At 50.0% G+C, this 14580-nt stretch overlaps 5 protein-coding genes across 6 annotated transcripts; 2 read left to right on the top strand and 3 right to left on the bottom strand.

The window, feature by feature from the left end:
* The first annotated feature begins 129 nt into the window (after positions 1–129).
* LOC120948354 (uncharacterized) lies at positions 130–1102 on the top strand. The gene has a single exon (XM_040364579.2). The coding sequence runs from the start codon at positions 130–132 to the stop codon at positions 1027–1029; it is 900 nt and encodes a 299-aa protein (XP_040220513.2). The 3' UTR covers positions 1030–1102.
* LOC120948352 (uncharacterized) lies at positions 1098–2891 on the bottom strand. Its single transcript, XM_040364577.2, has 5 exons — positions 2627–2891; positions 2448–2566; positions 2198–2385; positions 1476–2116; positions 1098–1411 (listed from the first exon to the last, which is right to left on the bottom strand). The coding sequence occupies exons 1-5, from the start codon at positions 2791–2793 to the stop codon at positions 1189–1191; spliced, it is 1338 nt and encodes a 445-aa protein (XP_040220511.2). The 5' UTR covers positions 2794–2891; the 3' UTR covers positions 1098–1188.
* Positions 2892–2896: 5 nt separating this feature from the next.
* Positions 2897–5229, bottom strand: LOC120948351 (armadillo repeat-containing protein 6 homolog). The gene is made up of 4 exons (XM_040364575.2): positions 4782–5229; positions 4402–4695; positions 3853–4324; positions 2897–3785 (listed from the first exon to the last, which is right to left on the bottom strand). The coding sequence occupies exons 2-4, from the start codon at positions 4684–4686 to the stop codon at positions 3151–3153; spliced, it is 1392 nt and encodes a 463-aa protein (XP_040220509.2). The 5' UTR covers positions 4687–4695; positions 4782–5229; the 3' UTR covers positions 2897–3150.
* A 2442-nt stretch (positions 5230–7671) lies between these two features.
* On the top strand, positions 7672–10950 carry LOC120953109 (presequence protease, mitochondrial). The gene is made up of 2 exons (XM_040372796.2): positions 7672–7757; positions 7826–10950. Exon 2 carries the CDS (start codon positions 7839–7841, stop codon positions 10890–10892), a length of 3054 nt encoding a protein of 1017 aa, XP_040228730.2. The 5' UTR covers positions 7672–7757; positions 7826–7838; the 3' UTR covers positions 10893–10950.
* Positions 10951–11100: 150 nt separating this feature from the next.
* Positions 11101–14428, bottom strand: LOC120953110 (peptidyl-prolyl cis-trans isomerase FKBP8). 2 transcript variants are annotated; one of them, XM_040372797.2, is made up of 7 exons: positions 14319–14428; positions 13507–13883; positions 13052–13435; positions 12753–12920; positions 12590–12679; positions 12366–12506; positions 11101–12275 (listed from the first exon to the last, which is right to left on the bottom strand). In XM_040372797.2, the coding sequence occupies exons 2-7, from the start codon at positions 13861–13863 to the stop codon at positions 12195–12197; spliced, it is 1221 nt and encodes a 406-aa protein (XP_040228731.2). In that variant the 5' UTR covers positions 13864–13883; positions 14319–14428; the 3' UTR covers positions 11101–12194. The 2 variants fall into 2 exon arrangements, with proteins under 2 accessions (XP_040228731.2, XP_049460964.1); XM_049605007.1 differs by lacking the exon at positions 14319–14428 and adding an exon at positions 14175–14253.
* Between the last annotated feature and the right edge of the window lie 152 nt (positions 14429–14580).

Genomic DNA, 14580 nt, shown 5'->3' with positions numbered 1-14580 from the left:
CAAATACTTTAAAGAAATAGATATTTCCCTGATTTATTGGGAGAAATCGGGAAAAAATCACAATGTAAACAACAGCACTGCGAGCAACACAAACAATCACTTTGACACGTGCGACCAAGATTCATACATATGCAGTATGACGAGCTGTCAAAAGTGCTTTCTATGAACCAACCCGTACACCTTCCATCAACAACACGCGCATGGTTTTGTTCGGGAATCAGCACGTTCAAAACAAACCTTTTTGCACCGTTTCGCTACAGCCAGCATCCAAAGTCCCTGAAATCCTTACAGAAAAAAATGGGAAAGATCAACAAAAAGCTCCCGAAACCCAAACTCAACGCGAAACCGTCCGATGATAGCGGCAAAGTGAAGGGCCCGTTTCCCATCTACCGATCGACGCCGGTCCAGCTAAATGGTCCCGAACCAACGAGCTTCAAGATAGTGGAAACCAAACCGAAACAAAAGCATGGCAATGCTCCGAAACGTACGCCGGCAGAAAAATCGGCAACCAAACCATCGGCCACCACACCTCCCGCAGCACAAGAGCTTGAAGACGAAGAAGGAGTGAAAACGAAAAAGCTACGCAAGCTGGCCATTTCCCGCCTGTCCAAGAAGGAGAAGAAACAGTTCCGCAAGGAAGAGATGCTCAAGAAGGTGCAACTTACCAAGCAAGCGTTCAAGCAGGACAAGGAAAGAAAGAAGCGAGAGCAAACGGCCGTCACCGGCGACATGAGACCGCTGCTGGATGCGCTACCGTCGCTCGACTCACTGTTCGAGGTGAAGACGGCGGCGACGGTGATGAAAACGGGCGTCCCCAAGTACGACCGGAAGGCGGAACCGAAAACGAAGAAGGAGCGCCGTACCCAGCGCATGAAGCAGCGCAAGAAGGAGTTCCTGAAGCGGTGCAGCACCATCAAACGGGTACTGAACGATACGACGTTTAAGAAGGATCCCAAGAAGATGATTGCCGATCACATCAGGAATACGCGCCGCGAGCAAATGGAGCTGCTGATGAAAGGTGCATCGTGATCGGGTGGGAATGGGGAGGGTTACATTAAACAATTTGTTAAGGCTGAAATATAGGAACACGTGCGATAAATAATGCTTACGTTTGTTTTTATTGTTCAGTGATTCCTTTCGTTATGTTGGCAGTGGTGGTCCCTAAAGGGTGATTGTGGTGTGTTCATCTCAGCATGGCCGGTTCATTCGCGCAAACGAAGATGCAGCTGCTCTTGGAGGATTTTCATCTGTTAACGCAATTACATTACGCTGAACACGTTTCGTGTCGTACAGGAAGCAATGTATCGATAAGTTATCCGAAACGAGCATCAGCATCAGCGGTACTGGTGTTTGCTCCTGTTGCTGATACATCCTATGCAGCTCTCTAAAGTGAAGCATTCTTTGGGAGGATCTGCAAAAAAAACAAAATTACATTAATAAATCCGATAAGAATTCTCTTCAAACGTTCCCATTACCTTCGTACAATGATTCGGGCAATTGGTAACGGTGGGAATGACTTCTTGAATGTTTGAGATTCTGTTGCAAACAAATCAAACACTGGCCGTAAATCGTTCTCCTCTGGCGGGTCAACGGTTCGCTCAAGCCAACGGCCCTCCTCGTTTAAACTGTGCACAATATCGAACCGATCGAACATTCGTCGAAAATGCTCGATTCTGGAGAACCCATCGGAATGGTCTTCGCTGGCGGACACGTTATCCGGTCTGTGTTTCTTGCTGGTCGGTTCGTCCGTGCTCTCTTCACTCTTTGCCGCCGGATTGCGGATAAGCTTGCCGTACCGCTGCATTGATCTTCTGACCGTTTCGTACAGCTTGCCATCCTCCTGCTTCGGATACTTATCCTTCCGTGGATTCGGTTGGTTCAGCATTTCGTACAGATTGCCCCACACGCACCGTTCTTCGGCCGGCGGAACATCGTCCAGGTTGGTCGTACAATATTTTCGTCCACGCTCATACCGTAGAACGTAATAGCCGGAACGGATCAGAGTAGAATAAACCTGATACTCCTCCAGCGTAAGTGACCCCGGATGGCCCAGCAGCAGACTGTAGCCTTGCTCGATTGAAACCACCACTCCGTTCCATTTTACCATCAATCGATTCTAAAAGCAGAAGGTAAAGAAGCAGTCAGAGAGAGAGAGAGATAGACAGAGTTTGTGACGGCCACGGTGAAGATCGCTTACCATTTCCATGAGAAACAAACCCTCGTAACACTCCACATACTTGCCGGTGGAATCTTCGTACCCGAACGATTGCCACTTGCCCTCCACCCTGGTAAGCCGTATCCGGCGGTGCTCGCTTTCCCAAACACCTTCCGAAAGGCTTTCCGTTTTGTTCACCCGTTCCTGCGACAGTAAGCAGCGCAGTTGCTCTGAAACGTAGGGCAATGTTTTCTTTAATCTCCGCTTTGCGGTTCTATTTACCTTTTCTTACCTTTCATGCGCTCCAAATCTGCCTTGCGCGTTTCGTCAAAATCTTCCAGCGAGACTAGCTTGTTGAACTGTGCGTTAACCTCGTAGGATTCGGTGTGATGTTTGACCATATCTTGGCCACTGTGAAGTGGACGAGCAAACTTGTAATAAATTGTATGCCTTGCCAGTTTTTTGAATTACCTCAACAGTCCATGCGTTCCCTCGCTACAGCCAGCCATCCTGGACGGACACGCTTCCACGCGACAGAAAAAAGGCCTACTGCTGCTCACTATATGATTTGCAAACACGACCACATTTTGAATGTTTTGTAAACAAATGCTGACATTTAAACCGACACACACACACATAGGCAACACCAACAAGAATTATGATTTGATTTGAAAATGGTTCAGTTTCCGATTTTTAAACTTTTTTTACATTTTCTTTCGTTATTTCAACAACTCAATCGAATTTGTTTTAGTATACAAGTATATAATGCGTTGTTATGAGAGAGGTTAAATTTTATAAATAATTTTTAGTACGAAATGTATGTGTGTGTGCAACACTCTCAAAAACAGAAAACGTTAACCTTTTGATTGGCGGCAGTACAAGCTTTGTCTGTGCGGGCGGTGCGGATGATTAGATTGCGATATTACATGAGTACATAGTACGTGTGTGTATATGTTGAGTGATGAAACATGATGTCGAACAAAATTGCCATCCCATTAGTCGTTCTTGATCTGAATCTCGGACGTTGCTTTCCACTCCTCGTTCAGGTGCACCTTGCAACCGAGATCCCTCAGAGCCGACTTTACGTCGTGCGCAATGCTCGGATGATCCGTCAGCGCCTGATTCAGCACATCCTCAATCCCCTGCGCCACGAACGTGTCGCACTGGTCGCGCGATCGCGAAACCATGTTCCGCACGGCCCACGCCCCATTCCGCTGGATGATCTTGCTCGTGGGATGAATTTTCATCGTCTGAATGATCGTCTCCGAGATGCCCGTCTCGAACAGCGCCCTGCTATTGGCCGGATCGCGCAGCGCCAGCGTCGAAATGCACGCCAACGCGTGCCGCGCGAACGTTTCATTGTCCTTGTGGCGGTTCAGGGCGGACTCGAGCAGCGGCGCCGCACCACACTGCACGATGTGCTGCTTGACCGTATCGTTGCCGGCCAGCGCTTTCAGAAGCTTGCACGCTTCGCGAATAATTTTCATCGACTCGGGGAACTCAACCATCGCGTCCAGGATGAACTTAAGCCCGCCGGCTTCCTCGACCGTCTGGCAGAGCTCGTTGCGCACCGTCAGGGAGGCGATCGTCAGCATCAGGTCGCTGAGCGTGTCCGGATCGGATTTGAACTCTGAAATTGAGCCATAAAGCGAAGTCATTAATTTCGTAACGAAAAACAAACAATTAGTAACACCGACTAGTAAGCAGTTGGGTGATTTCAGTCAACGCCTCCGCAGCCAGCTGGCGGGCATGTTCGTGCGCCTTGCCAAACTCCACTCGGATGTCATCATCCAGTATCAGGTACCGGAACAGTGCGCAGGTATTGCGAATCACTTCCGGCTCGTTGCGCCCCAGAAACGGCTTGAGCGTCGGAATGGTAAGATTTTCCTCCATTATCGTCTGCCGGTTCATTTCGTGCAGGATGCACGCCTTTTGCAGCCACTTCAACAGCTCACAGGCAACCTTCGCGTCGGGGGCGGTCTTTAAGTGCTTCAAAGCGACGGCCAACGATTCGTGGCAGAACACGTCGGGCTGCTTGTTGATAATCGCATTGGCCGCAGTGAGTAGCTTCAGCAAAACCTCCTCATCCAGTTTTTCCTCACTGTTCAGTCGTTTTACGATGTGTTCGTAAGCACCCAGTTTTGCTGCCAGCACCCGATGGGGAACGCTCTGCAAGTAAAGGGAGGAAATGTTACCCTGGCCGAAACGATCACCTGGATTTGCTTCTTCCGCAACCCATTCATTACCTGTTTGCACTCCTCAACAATCACAGCCAAGTGCTGACAAATCTTCTCCGTATCAGCATCGTTCGTTTCGGCCAACCGCTTCAATTCGTCCACACTTTCGTTCAGCAACGGCACGCCCGTGCTGGAGTTCACGTTCAGATCCTTTATGATGTTGCCCAGATGGATGCCTTGGGCCTCGAACTGCTTGATCGTTTCCTCTCTCGCCTCCTCGATCGACATGGAAAACTCGACAATGTTTTCCTTCACCACATCGTCGAACGTTTCCTGCGTGATCACTTTGGCCATTGCGATGGACTGTGGGGCGATGGGGGAGAGAGAGATTAGATAAATGTGGAGCAATACAAACGGAATAATAAGAGCACTGCCAACGGCTGGCTTACCTTTGTCTTTGAAGCAAGAAAACCTACTGGAAATGACTCAGTGTAACCCACGCACAAAATGGAACACTGCAGAAAGGGAGTTTTCGGTGCTTGTTTTGTTCAACTTTAACACGATGAATGTATTTGTAAAGTAATAAAATTTGAGAAGAACCAGGCAATGGACCAATTTAAAATTAAAACCAGTGAATAAATACAATTTCGCTGGCAAAAACAAGGCCTGCTAAACTTTCACTCTTCGCCGTCTGCGGAGTTGACGGAACAGAAAGAAAGAAGCACGATCAAAACAACAGACACACACACTGACAGTTTTGGGACACATTCCTACTCAAAACAAGAGAATTTGAAACTAGTGATGGTGCAAAACGACTCCAAAGCCGGAGCCGGCTCCGACCGGCTTCAGACAATTTCGGAGCCGGCTCAACTGCAACGGCTCCGGAGCCGACCCCACACCCACGGCTCCGGAGCCTAAACCTTTTCAATGAAGTTTCAATCGAGAAATCCCGGAAATAGCCGAGTAAGTCATGTTTAAAGGAAACAAATCGATAAGTTTTGAACATTGTTGAGAAAGACGAGACAAACGAATGCTACACAACGTCATGCATGTCAATACTGCCCAAGCGCCACAGATTAAGCTTAAACGACTGGAAAATTGAATATCCATAGAAAAAAAATGAAAGCTCCACAGCTTCATTGGTTTGATCAATAGATGGCGTATTAAAACTGATTATTATATTGCTATCCTTTTCTTGCAATGTGTTTCGACAAGTTTCATCTTATCATGACCTATATAGCCTTATAACTTTCTGAGCAAAAATCTATATGAATGGTCGTGTGGTCAGATACGTGGGTATCAACACCAACGACCATTACTCAAATCTCACTTGCTTCAGTGCTGGTGGTTTCCGTTGGAGTTTAGTATTTAAACAATCGTATCGCCGTTCTAGTTCTAGCGATGCATAACTTCAATGCGAAACCATACAACAGTACAGAGGAGATGAGAAAGCTCCCCTCCAAGCGAGGAAGCTCAACTGGTTGGGGGGTATCCCATCAACAGAGAGCGCCATCAGCTTTTTTTGCTATTTTTAGAATGCATGAGTCGTTTGCCGTCTGCTAAACGAAGTCTTTCTATATTCCGTTTAGGTAGAGAACTTGAGTCGTTTAGAAGCCGTTTAGTGGTCGTTTAGTGGATTTGTGGCACTTGGGTGCAATCACATCGGGTGTTAGCTTTCACACTTGCAAGAAGATAAATTCGTTTTTTTGCGCTAACATACAATGCCGTCTCTATTGAACCTTTAGGGGCGCCACAAATGTTGTCCCTAATTTTTTAAAGAATTGCCACGCAACACGCCTTGCGAACTACGTTTACAAGAGTCGATTTATTCGTAATTGGTATTAGCACTAAGCCGCGGAACTGTGAATTCGGGAGAGACGCAAAATTGGCTGTTGCTCGATCGAGAGTTGCCGGAGAAGAGACTGTGTTGGTTAAGCCGGACGGATATGCGTGTGGCGGTGTTGAAACGTTTAGGGCGAGAGAGCGTGTATGGAGCAAGCCACCGTTTTTATAGCGGCGGTGAAGCATGCTACCACTGTTTGTCCTGCTCTAGCTTTGTGTGCAGTCCCTGCCTAACTAGCCCGTTAAACATTTTGGTCGGTAGTTCTAGCACCGACAAACCGACGTGACACTTCGAACAAAATGAGTTTCAAAAGTTGTCTCCTTATTTCAAATGAAAATACGTTAAACACTAGCGCCATCTCTATAACGATTCGCTTACTACACTGACACAGTGAAGAAACTGCTAAATCCTCTTTTTGTTTTTCTTCGCAAATTCCAATGCGTATTGTTTTATATACTTCTCACATCTTTTGCATTGATTTGGAAACTTATAAAATGATTTTCCTGGGTGTTTTGTCCAATAATTCTCACAAAATCTTGCCTCACACTTCCTTCGCAATTTGTATATAAAAAAGTTGTTTACATCGAAGCAGCAGTGAGCAGAGCTTACTTTGACAGAAGTGTTCGCCTCGCTGGTAAATGACAGTACTTTCGCGTGGGACACTTTTGTAACGCCAGTGTCACGTCGGTTTGTCGGTGGTTCTAGGTGTGCGCACCAGATGGCGCTCTGGTCGCTACAAACTGTTAGTCCGGAGCCGTTGATTCGCCGCTGTGTATGTGATCAGTCCTGGTATATGTAATCAGTCAGTCATTGAAAGCCAAACCCACTAGTGGTTTCAAGCCTTGACCGATAACGGTTGTTGTGCCAAAAGAAGAAGAAGAAGTAGAAGAAGAAACTCCACCTGGAGTTGGAGACTTCGGAGTCGTCCAGAGTCACCCGGAGTCTTTCGGAATCGTCCGGAGTCGTTCGGAGTCGTTCGGAGTAGTTCGGAGTCGTCCGCCGTTGTTCGTAGTCGTCCGGAATCGTTCGAAGTCGCCCAGAGTCGCCCGGAGTCGTTCGCAGTCGTCCAGAATCGTTTGGAGTCGAAGTCATCTGGAGTCGGCCGGAATCGGCCTTCGAAGCAAAGGCCTGTACACGAAGTGCACGCGCAAAGTGAAAGACAAAAAACACAACAAAATGAAATGCCTGATCAAAAGCACATTACACCCGACGGCTCCTGTTGACTGCAAACGACTCCAAACACCTCGGGATGCCTCTGGACGACTCCGGACGACTCCGACGACTCCGACGACTACGGCCGACTCTGGATGACTCGGACTCCCAAAGACTCCGAACAACTCGGGATGCCTCCAGACGAATCCGGATAATGACCTACCTTCCAGAATCGATTCCGAAATTATCGGAGTCGGATCGGAGTCGACTCTGATTTTTTGGCAACTTTACCCATCACTACTCCGGCTACATCGTGGCCCAAAACATTTGACATTTGCGTCCGCAAAATCAGCTGTCAAATCGTCGCAACACTCCAGTCTTGTTATGAAATTGCTCCGTGCTTGGTCGTAGTTGTTGTGCGAAAGAAAATGTAAGTAATCTTGCAATTAGTCTTAAAAGCTTCCAAAAAATAACTCTTTCCTTTAAACTTCGATCCAGCACCACCTACACCATGCTGCGACAGGCATCGTCGTTGAGGCGGCCATTCGTCGTCAGCCGCCGCTGGCATTCGTCGACACCGGCACCGAAAGTAAATCCGGTCGTGCTCGCGAACATCAAAGCATCCGACCGGTACCGTCCGGGCAGCCGGTACCACGGGTTCGTCTGCACCCAGGCCCAGTACATCGCGGACTTCAACATGACGGCGTACATGTTTCAGCACGAAAAGACGGGCCTGCAGTACCTGCACGTGGACCGGCAGGACACGAACAACGTGTTTTCGATCAACTTCCGCACCACGCCGTTCGATTCGACCGGGCTGCCCCACATCCTCGAGCACAATGTGCTGTGCGGGTCGCAGAAGTTTCCCGTGCGCGATCCGTTCTTCAAGATGCTGAACCGCAGCTTGGCCACCTTCATGAACGCGATGACCGGGCCCGACTACACGCTGTACCCGTTCAGCTCGACGAACGAGATCGACTACCGGAATCTGCAGGCGATCTACATGGATGCGGCGTTCCGGCCGAACCTGAAGTATCTCGACTTCCTGCAGGAAGGCTGGCGGTTGGAGCACGCGGAGCTGCAAAACCCCAAGTCCGAGTACGTGTTCAAGGGCGTCGTGTACAACGAGATGAAGGGTGCATTTTCGGAAAATTCGGCCGTGTTTGGGCAGAAGTTCTTCAACAAGCTGCTGCCGGACCATACGTACGGGTACGTGTCGGGGGGCGATCCGCTGGACATACCGTCGCTGAAGCATCAGGATCTGGTGGACTTCCACCGCAAGTACTACCATCCGAGCAATGCGCGCATTTTCAGCTACGGTTGCTTCGATCTGGACAAAACGATGGCGTTCGTGGACGGGCAGTATCTGCAGGATTTCGAGCGCATCGACACGCGCTACAGCGTGATACCGCCGCAGAAGCGGTGGACGAGCGCGAAGAAGGACCACGTGCGCTGCCGGTACGACAACATGGGCGCACCGCTCGAGAAGCAGAACCAGATCGCGATCGGGTACCTGATGACGGACATTACCGACGTGTACGAAACGTTCCTGATGCACATACTGACCGAGCTCCTGGTGAAGGGGCCCAACTCGTTCTTCTACAGGAACCTGATCGAGCCGAACATTTCCGGCGGCTACAACCAGCTGACCGGGTTCGATTCGCACATCCGCGATACGATGTTTGTGGTCGGGCTGCAGGATCTGGCCGTGGAGGACTTTGACCGGGTGGCGCAAATCTTCGACCGCACGGTGGAGGAAGTCATCGCGAAGGGGTTCGAGCCGGCCCACATCGAAAGCGTGCTGCACAGCATCGAGCTGACGATGAAGCACCAGACCAGCCGGTTCGGGCTGGGTCTGCTGTTCAACCTGACGCCGCTGTGGAACCACGACGGTGATTTGATACGCGCCATGAACGTAAGCGAATCCGTGGCCAAGCTGAGGGAAAACATGGCCAACAATCCGAAATACCTGCAGAACAAGGTGGAGTACTACTTCCGCAACAACAAGCATCGACTGACGATGACGATGTCGCCGGACGAAAACTACGAGAAGCAGTTTTTGGAAGCGGAACGCAAGAACCTGGAAGCGAAAGTAACGCAGTTGAACGAATCGGACCGGGAACGTATCTACCGGGAAGGGATCGAACTGTCCGAATCGCAGAAGGCGCATCCCAACACGGACGTTCTGCCCTGTCTGAAGCTGAACGAGATCGAGAAAAAGCTACCGGAAACCAACGTCGAGCAGCGGCTGGTAACGAACGTTCCGACGCAACTGTGCCGCGTAGACACGAACGGCGTCGTGTACTTCCGGGCCATCCTGGACGTCAATGGGTTAAGTACGGAGCAAAAGCTGCTTCTGCCACTGTTCAACACGATCGTGACACAGTTCGGAACCAAGGGCATTGATTACCGGGCGTTTGATCAGCTGATCAGCTCCAAAACGTCGGGAATTGGCTTCTCCACGCATCTGGTGGAGAACGTGCACAACATGCAGCAGTACGAGTTCGGGCTGTACCTCGGCACGTACGCGCTGGACAAGAACGTGCCGGACATGTTCGACATCTTTAGGCGCATTTTCAACGAGCTCGAGCTGAACGACGTTAAGCGGTTTGAGATGCTGCTGGAAAACTACCTGTCCGAGATGTCGGTCGGTATCGCCCAGTCCGGGCACATGTACGCGATGCAGAATGCGAACGGTTTGGTAACGGAGGCGGGCCGGCTAAGGGAGCGACTGATGGGCATCGAGCATCTCGCCTTCATGAAGGATCTGGCCCAGCGCCATTCGGCAGAGGAAATTCTGGACAAATGCCGCTCGATTGCGAAGCTGTTCGAGGAGTCGGGAATGCGCTGCGCACTTAACTTTACGCCCACCTCGGAGCAGCAAACGGTGCAGCACTACGGCAAGTTCATCGACAGCATTCCCGTGCGCAGTACGCAGGCGAGGGTTTGGAACGTTTCGGAGCCGCTGGCGACGACGCCGGCGGGTGCCTGCCGCCACACGGTCATGAACATTCCCGTCAACTACTGCGCCAAGTCGATCGTGGCCGTCCCGTACACCCATCGCCACTATGCGCCGCTGAAGGTGCTCGCGAAGTACCTGTCAGCCAAGTATCTGCTGCCGGTGGTGCGCGAACAGAACGGCGCGTACGGTGCGGGTGCGAAGATCACGTCGGACGGGCTGTTCAACTTCTACAGCTACCGCGATCCGAACTCGCGCACCACGCTGGACGTGTTCGATGAGGCGTACGGGTGGAACGTGCGCACCGTGCCTCAGATGGACGAGCAGACGCTGTTCGAGGCGAAGCTGGGCGTGCTGCAGCAGCTGGACGTGCCGATTGCGCCGCTCGACCGGGGCATGGATCTGTTCCGGCAGGGCATTTCGGACGAGCTGTTCGGGCAGCACCGTGCGGCCGTGCTGGACGTCGGCAAGGACCTGCTGCTGGAGGTCAACGAGCACTATCTGAAGCCGGGCGCGGTGAAGGTGGTTGGGAAGTCGGTGCTCGGACCGGAAAACAAGCAGCTCTCGAAGGACGGTGAAAACTGGACGACTTTTGCGTTGCAATAAGGAGGAAGTGCTGCTGTGGTCTAATAAAAATGATGTTCTACTTAGTTGTTTGAAATTACCGCTTGTGTGTGTGTTGTCCATCATTTCAATTCCTGTGCACATTCATCGCGCAAAAGGAGAGACACGTATAACACCCTTTTCTTTATGTATACATTGGATTGCATAATTTACTGATAGAAAACAAAAAAAAAACACTAACAAAAATTGCTCACGAAAAAAACCATTCTTACGCATGTTTAAACCCTACGTTCTCATGTTAAGGGAGAGTATAATGATACCGGAAAATCGATTGCTAATTTTATAGAACGTACAAAAAAAGAGACCCCCTTCCCTCCACCGTTCCGCCGTTGTTCCGTAAATGCAGGATGCCCACGTTGGAATGATGTTGTCCTACGTCCTATCTCTCTCTCTCTGTTTCGAATCGCTTTCCCGCGCGAAAGCCACGTGTCTTTTGGGGAAGAGTTTAAATGGAAGAAACAACATCGTTTCGCCTTTTTTGTCCGTATTTCTTGCTGCGCGGAACTCTAGGCACGCGGCCCTATTTGTTTAAAACCATTGAAGATGACCGGGATGAACGGCACGAAAGCGACCGTATTATTGCACACTATCTGTACTAGCGCACTGCTGCAAGTGTAACCCAAATAATGGTCTACAAGCATTATGGCTTTACTCGGTCGTACCAGAGGATTATGCTTAATAAACAAACGGAAACATTCCCGTCCTTCCCCTAGCCGGTAAGTGTCCCTGTTGTGTCTCGAGGATAAGTTGTATCCTTTTTCCAGGTAGCCAAAAGCATATACCCAGCATAGTACGGGTATTGGTGCACCAGGCAGGATTAAAGGATGATTTTAAAACTCGAACCGCTGCTGCTAGTGTGCCCCTTCGGTAAGCAAGCCATACCCACACCAGAATCGAATGAAAAGGTTCACAGTTTGCAATTGCAATGTGTACTTGCACCCTTTTTTATGCACCACCTCTTTCCCGTTCCATTAGAACTGCAGTAAATATCTCTTTTCCTCCTCCTCCACCTCTATTACGCTTCGTTGCCAGTACAAAAAGATGCACCATACATTGTGTGTGTGTTGGTTTGTTTGTGTGGGTGTGTGATTTTTCTCTTCCCCGGTTCAGCTAATCTACCTAGCTCGCTAGTTGTCCATTCGATCGATAAACGCAGATCCGCAGTATCGGCAGTTCCGCACACTATTCGATAAGTTTAATGCATCGGTGTAGTTTTGTGGATAAAATTGCGCAGGCGCTTTTCAGCAGAGAAGCGACGCACGTGGTCGAGAGGCGCGCTTCGCTTTACGGATTATTATACCGGTACATTGCAACACCGACCACGCCGATCAGGATCGTACCCACGAGGTAGCCCCACATCATGATCTGAGGAAGAGTAAAAGCAACCGAACGTTAAGATGGCGCCCCTTTTCTAGAATTCTCTCTTTGAACTCGGTTTAACCTTTACAGCTTTACCTTGGACGATTCAGTGGTTTGGGCGGCTGGCGGAGCCTTTGTCTTTTGTTCGAGCTTCTGCGCCTGGCCCAGCATCTTCTGGTACAGGTCGCGCTCGTTGCGAGCCTCACGCTTTGATTTCAGGATCAGTTTGGATAATTCCTATCAATTTATTAGGAGAGAAAAGATAAAATTACCCTCATCAAGCAGGAGTCATGTGGGCAACTTTCGCTCGTTTCACTTACGGATTGTATTAGCTTATCGTCAACATCGATCGTTGCCGCTTTCTGCAGAAGCGTAATAGCACCAGCAGTGTCGCCCTTTGCGTCTAAAATCTATATTGCGAAAGAGAAAGATCAAATGAAATGAAAATTGTTGTTTAACTATTGCCTAGAGCACTACACATACCTTGCCCTTGCGGTACAGGGCCTTGGCGTTGTTCGGTTGACACTTAAGCACATGGTCCACCGACTTCAGGGCCGCTTCGTGGGCCGATATTTTAAGCTGAGCCAGCGCGAGGTTATTGTACACTTTCATACGATCTTCCAGCAAATCCTGCAGCTCCGCGGTGGACAACTGATAAGGAAAACCCGGGTAGAGAAATTAGTTGCGCCCCCTTCCAGTACGTGCGGGCATTTAGCGATAAGCGGAAAACAAGAGCGCACTATGCACTTTTTGTTTCTGCTTTCCCTTCGCCCTTGCCTTACCTCAACCGAGCCTGCCGAGCCGGATTCCATCATGCCACCGGCGCTGACCGTATCGTCCAGATACTCGAGCGCCCGGCGATAGCTCTGTATGGCCAAGTTATACTCCTGGCGCTTCATCCAGAAGTTGCCGCGCAATCGCTTCCTGTTACCGATTTCCTTGCGCGACGCGTACGTTCGCGCCTCGATGTCGCTTTCCTCCCGCATCGACACCAGCTCGACCGTGTAGGTGATGGTCGCGTTCGGTGGCACGGTCCGTATCACCGGATCCTGCTCGGTCGGATCCTTCACCCCCAGCTCGCCGTATGCGAAGCGCGGATTTACGATCACTTCCGCCACCTCGCCCTCGTTCATGAGCTTAAGCGCCATATCTAATCCTTGCACCACCTGCCCAGTGGGGACGATTGTGGGTGGGAATTAATGGCAATGCGATAAATGGTAATATTGTTCGTACTTACCTCCACATCGTCAATTTGCACCACAGCATTGCTTTGCTCCTCGACCACCGTACCATCCTCGAGCCGCCCAGTGTAGCTGACGGTTACCAGATCTTTGCTTTCGGGCCGCAGCTCCGATCGGCCCTTTTTCAGCACCTTCTTCAGCAGCGTCCCATTGCCCAGGATGTCCATACATTCGGATTCGCTTTCCTCCGTTGCTTTTGCTTCACTCTCGGGTTTGTCGGTTTGGTCGGATGTAGACGGCTGTTCGTTTGCTTCTGCGGGAGCTGGCACCGATGAGGCTAGCTCGGCACGCTCCTGCTCGTTTAGATTCGACAAATCTTCGAAGGAGCTGCTACTTGATTTTTCCGCATCCATGATGACTCACGCGAAGTTAGCTGCAAACGAGCGGGAACACAGAACGATACAGAGCGGGTAAAGCGAGAGGATGATGCAGCAGTAGTGTTTAGAAAGCGATCGCACAAAGCCCTCGTTATCACGCAATCAGCCCCGACCCGTGGTACGCTCGAGTGGTAGATAGCAGGCTTTCGTGCCCCCTCCAGACCGAACCCTCCCGAAGACCCGCGTTATTACAACACCAGCCACAAAACAGGCTTTCGCTGTGGCCTCCGTCGAACTTTCTGCGCAATGACGTCGTCAAAAATGGCACTAGAATCTGGATTTGCTACCTGAAGGCGGATGGGCAGCAACGAATATTCTGGAAGGCGCAGTGGAATCGCCAAGACACTTCTTTGCGGGGGGCACACTTATCCGCGCGAAACGGTGGAAACACGCACCGAATGTAAATAAAATTCACACAGAAAACGACTTACCTGCAACGAAACGAAAGTTTTCCTACCCGCAGCGACACAAGAAAAACAAATGCTAATGGTGCAGGTTTGACAGATTCGATGAAATGGCAAATAATACACGATGAAACGGAAACTCGATCAAGATTCAAATGGTGCTGCCCAGTGACAGTTGTAGGGTCGTTCCCGTTGGTTTTTTATTGTCTCGAAAGTGGTTTTAATAACCAGCCGATGAACAACTTAGATTATATTTTATTCCTTAATATATTTATGAGTTTTGTGGAAC

Source organism: Anopheles coluzzii, chromosome 2, assembly GCF_943734685.1.
Source record: "Anopheles coluzzii chromosome 2, AcolN3, whole genome shotgun sequence".
Lineage (NCBI taxonomy): Eukaryota > Metazoa > Arthropoda > Insecta > Diptera > Culicidae > Anopheles > Anopheles coluzzii.
Note: the sequence above shows the minus strand (reverse complement) of the source record. Positions and strands in the feature narration are given on the sequence as shown.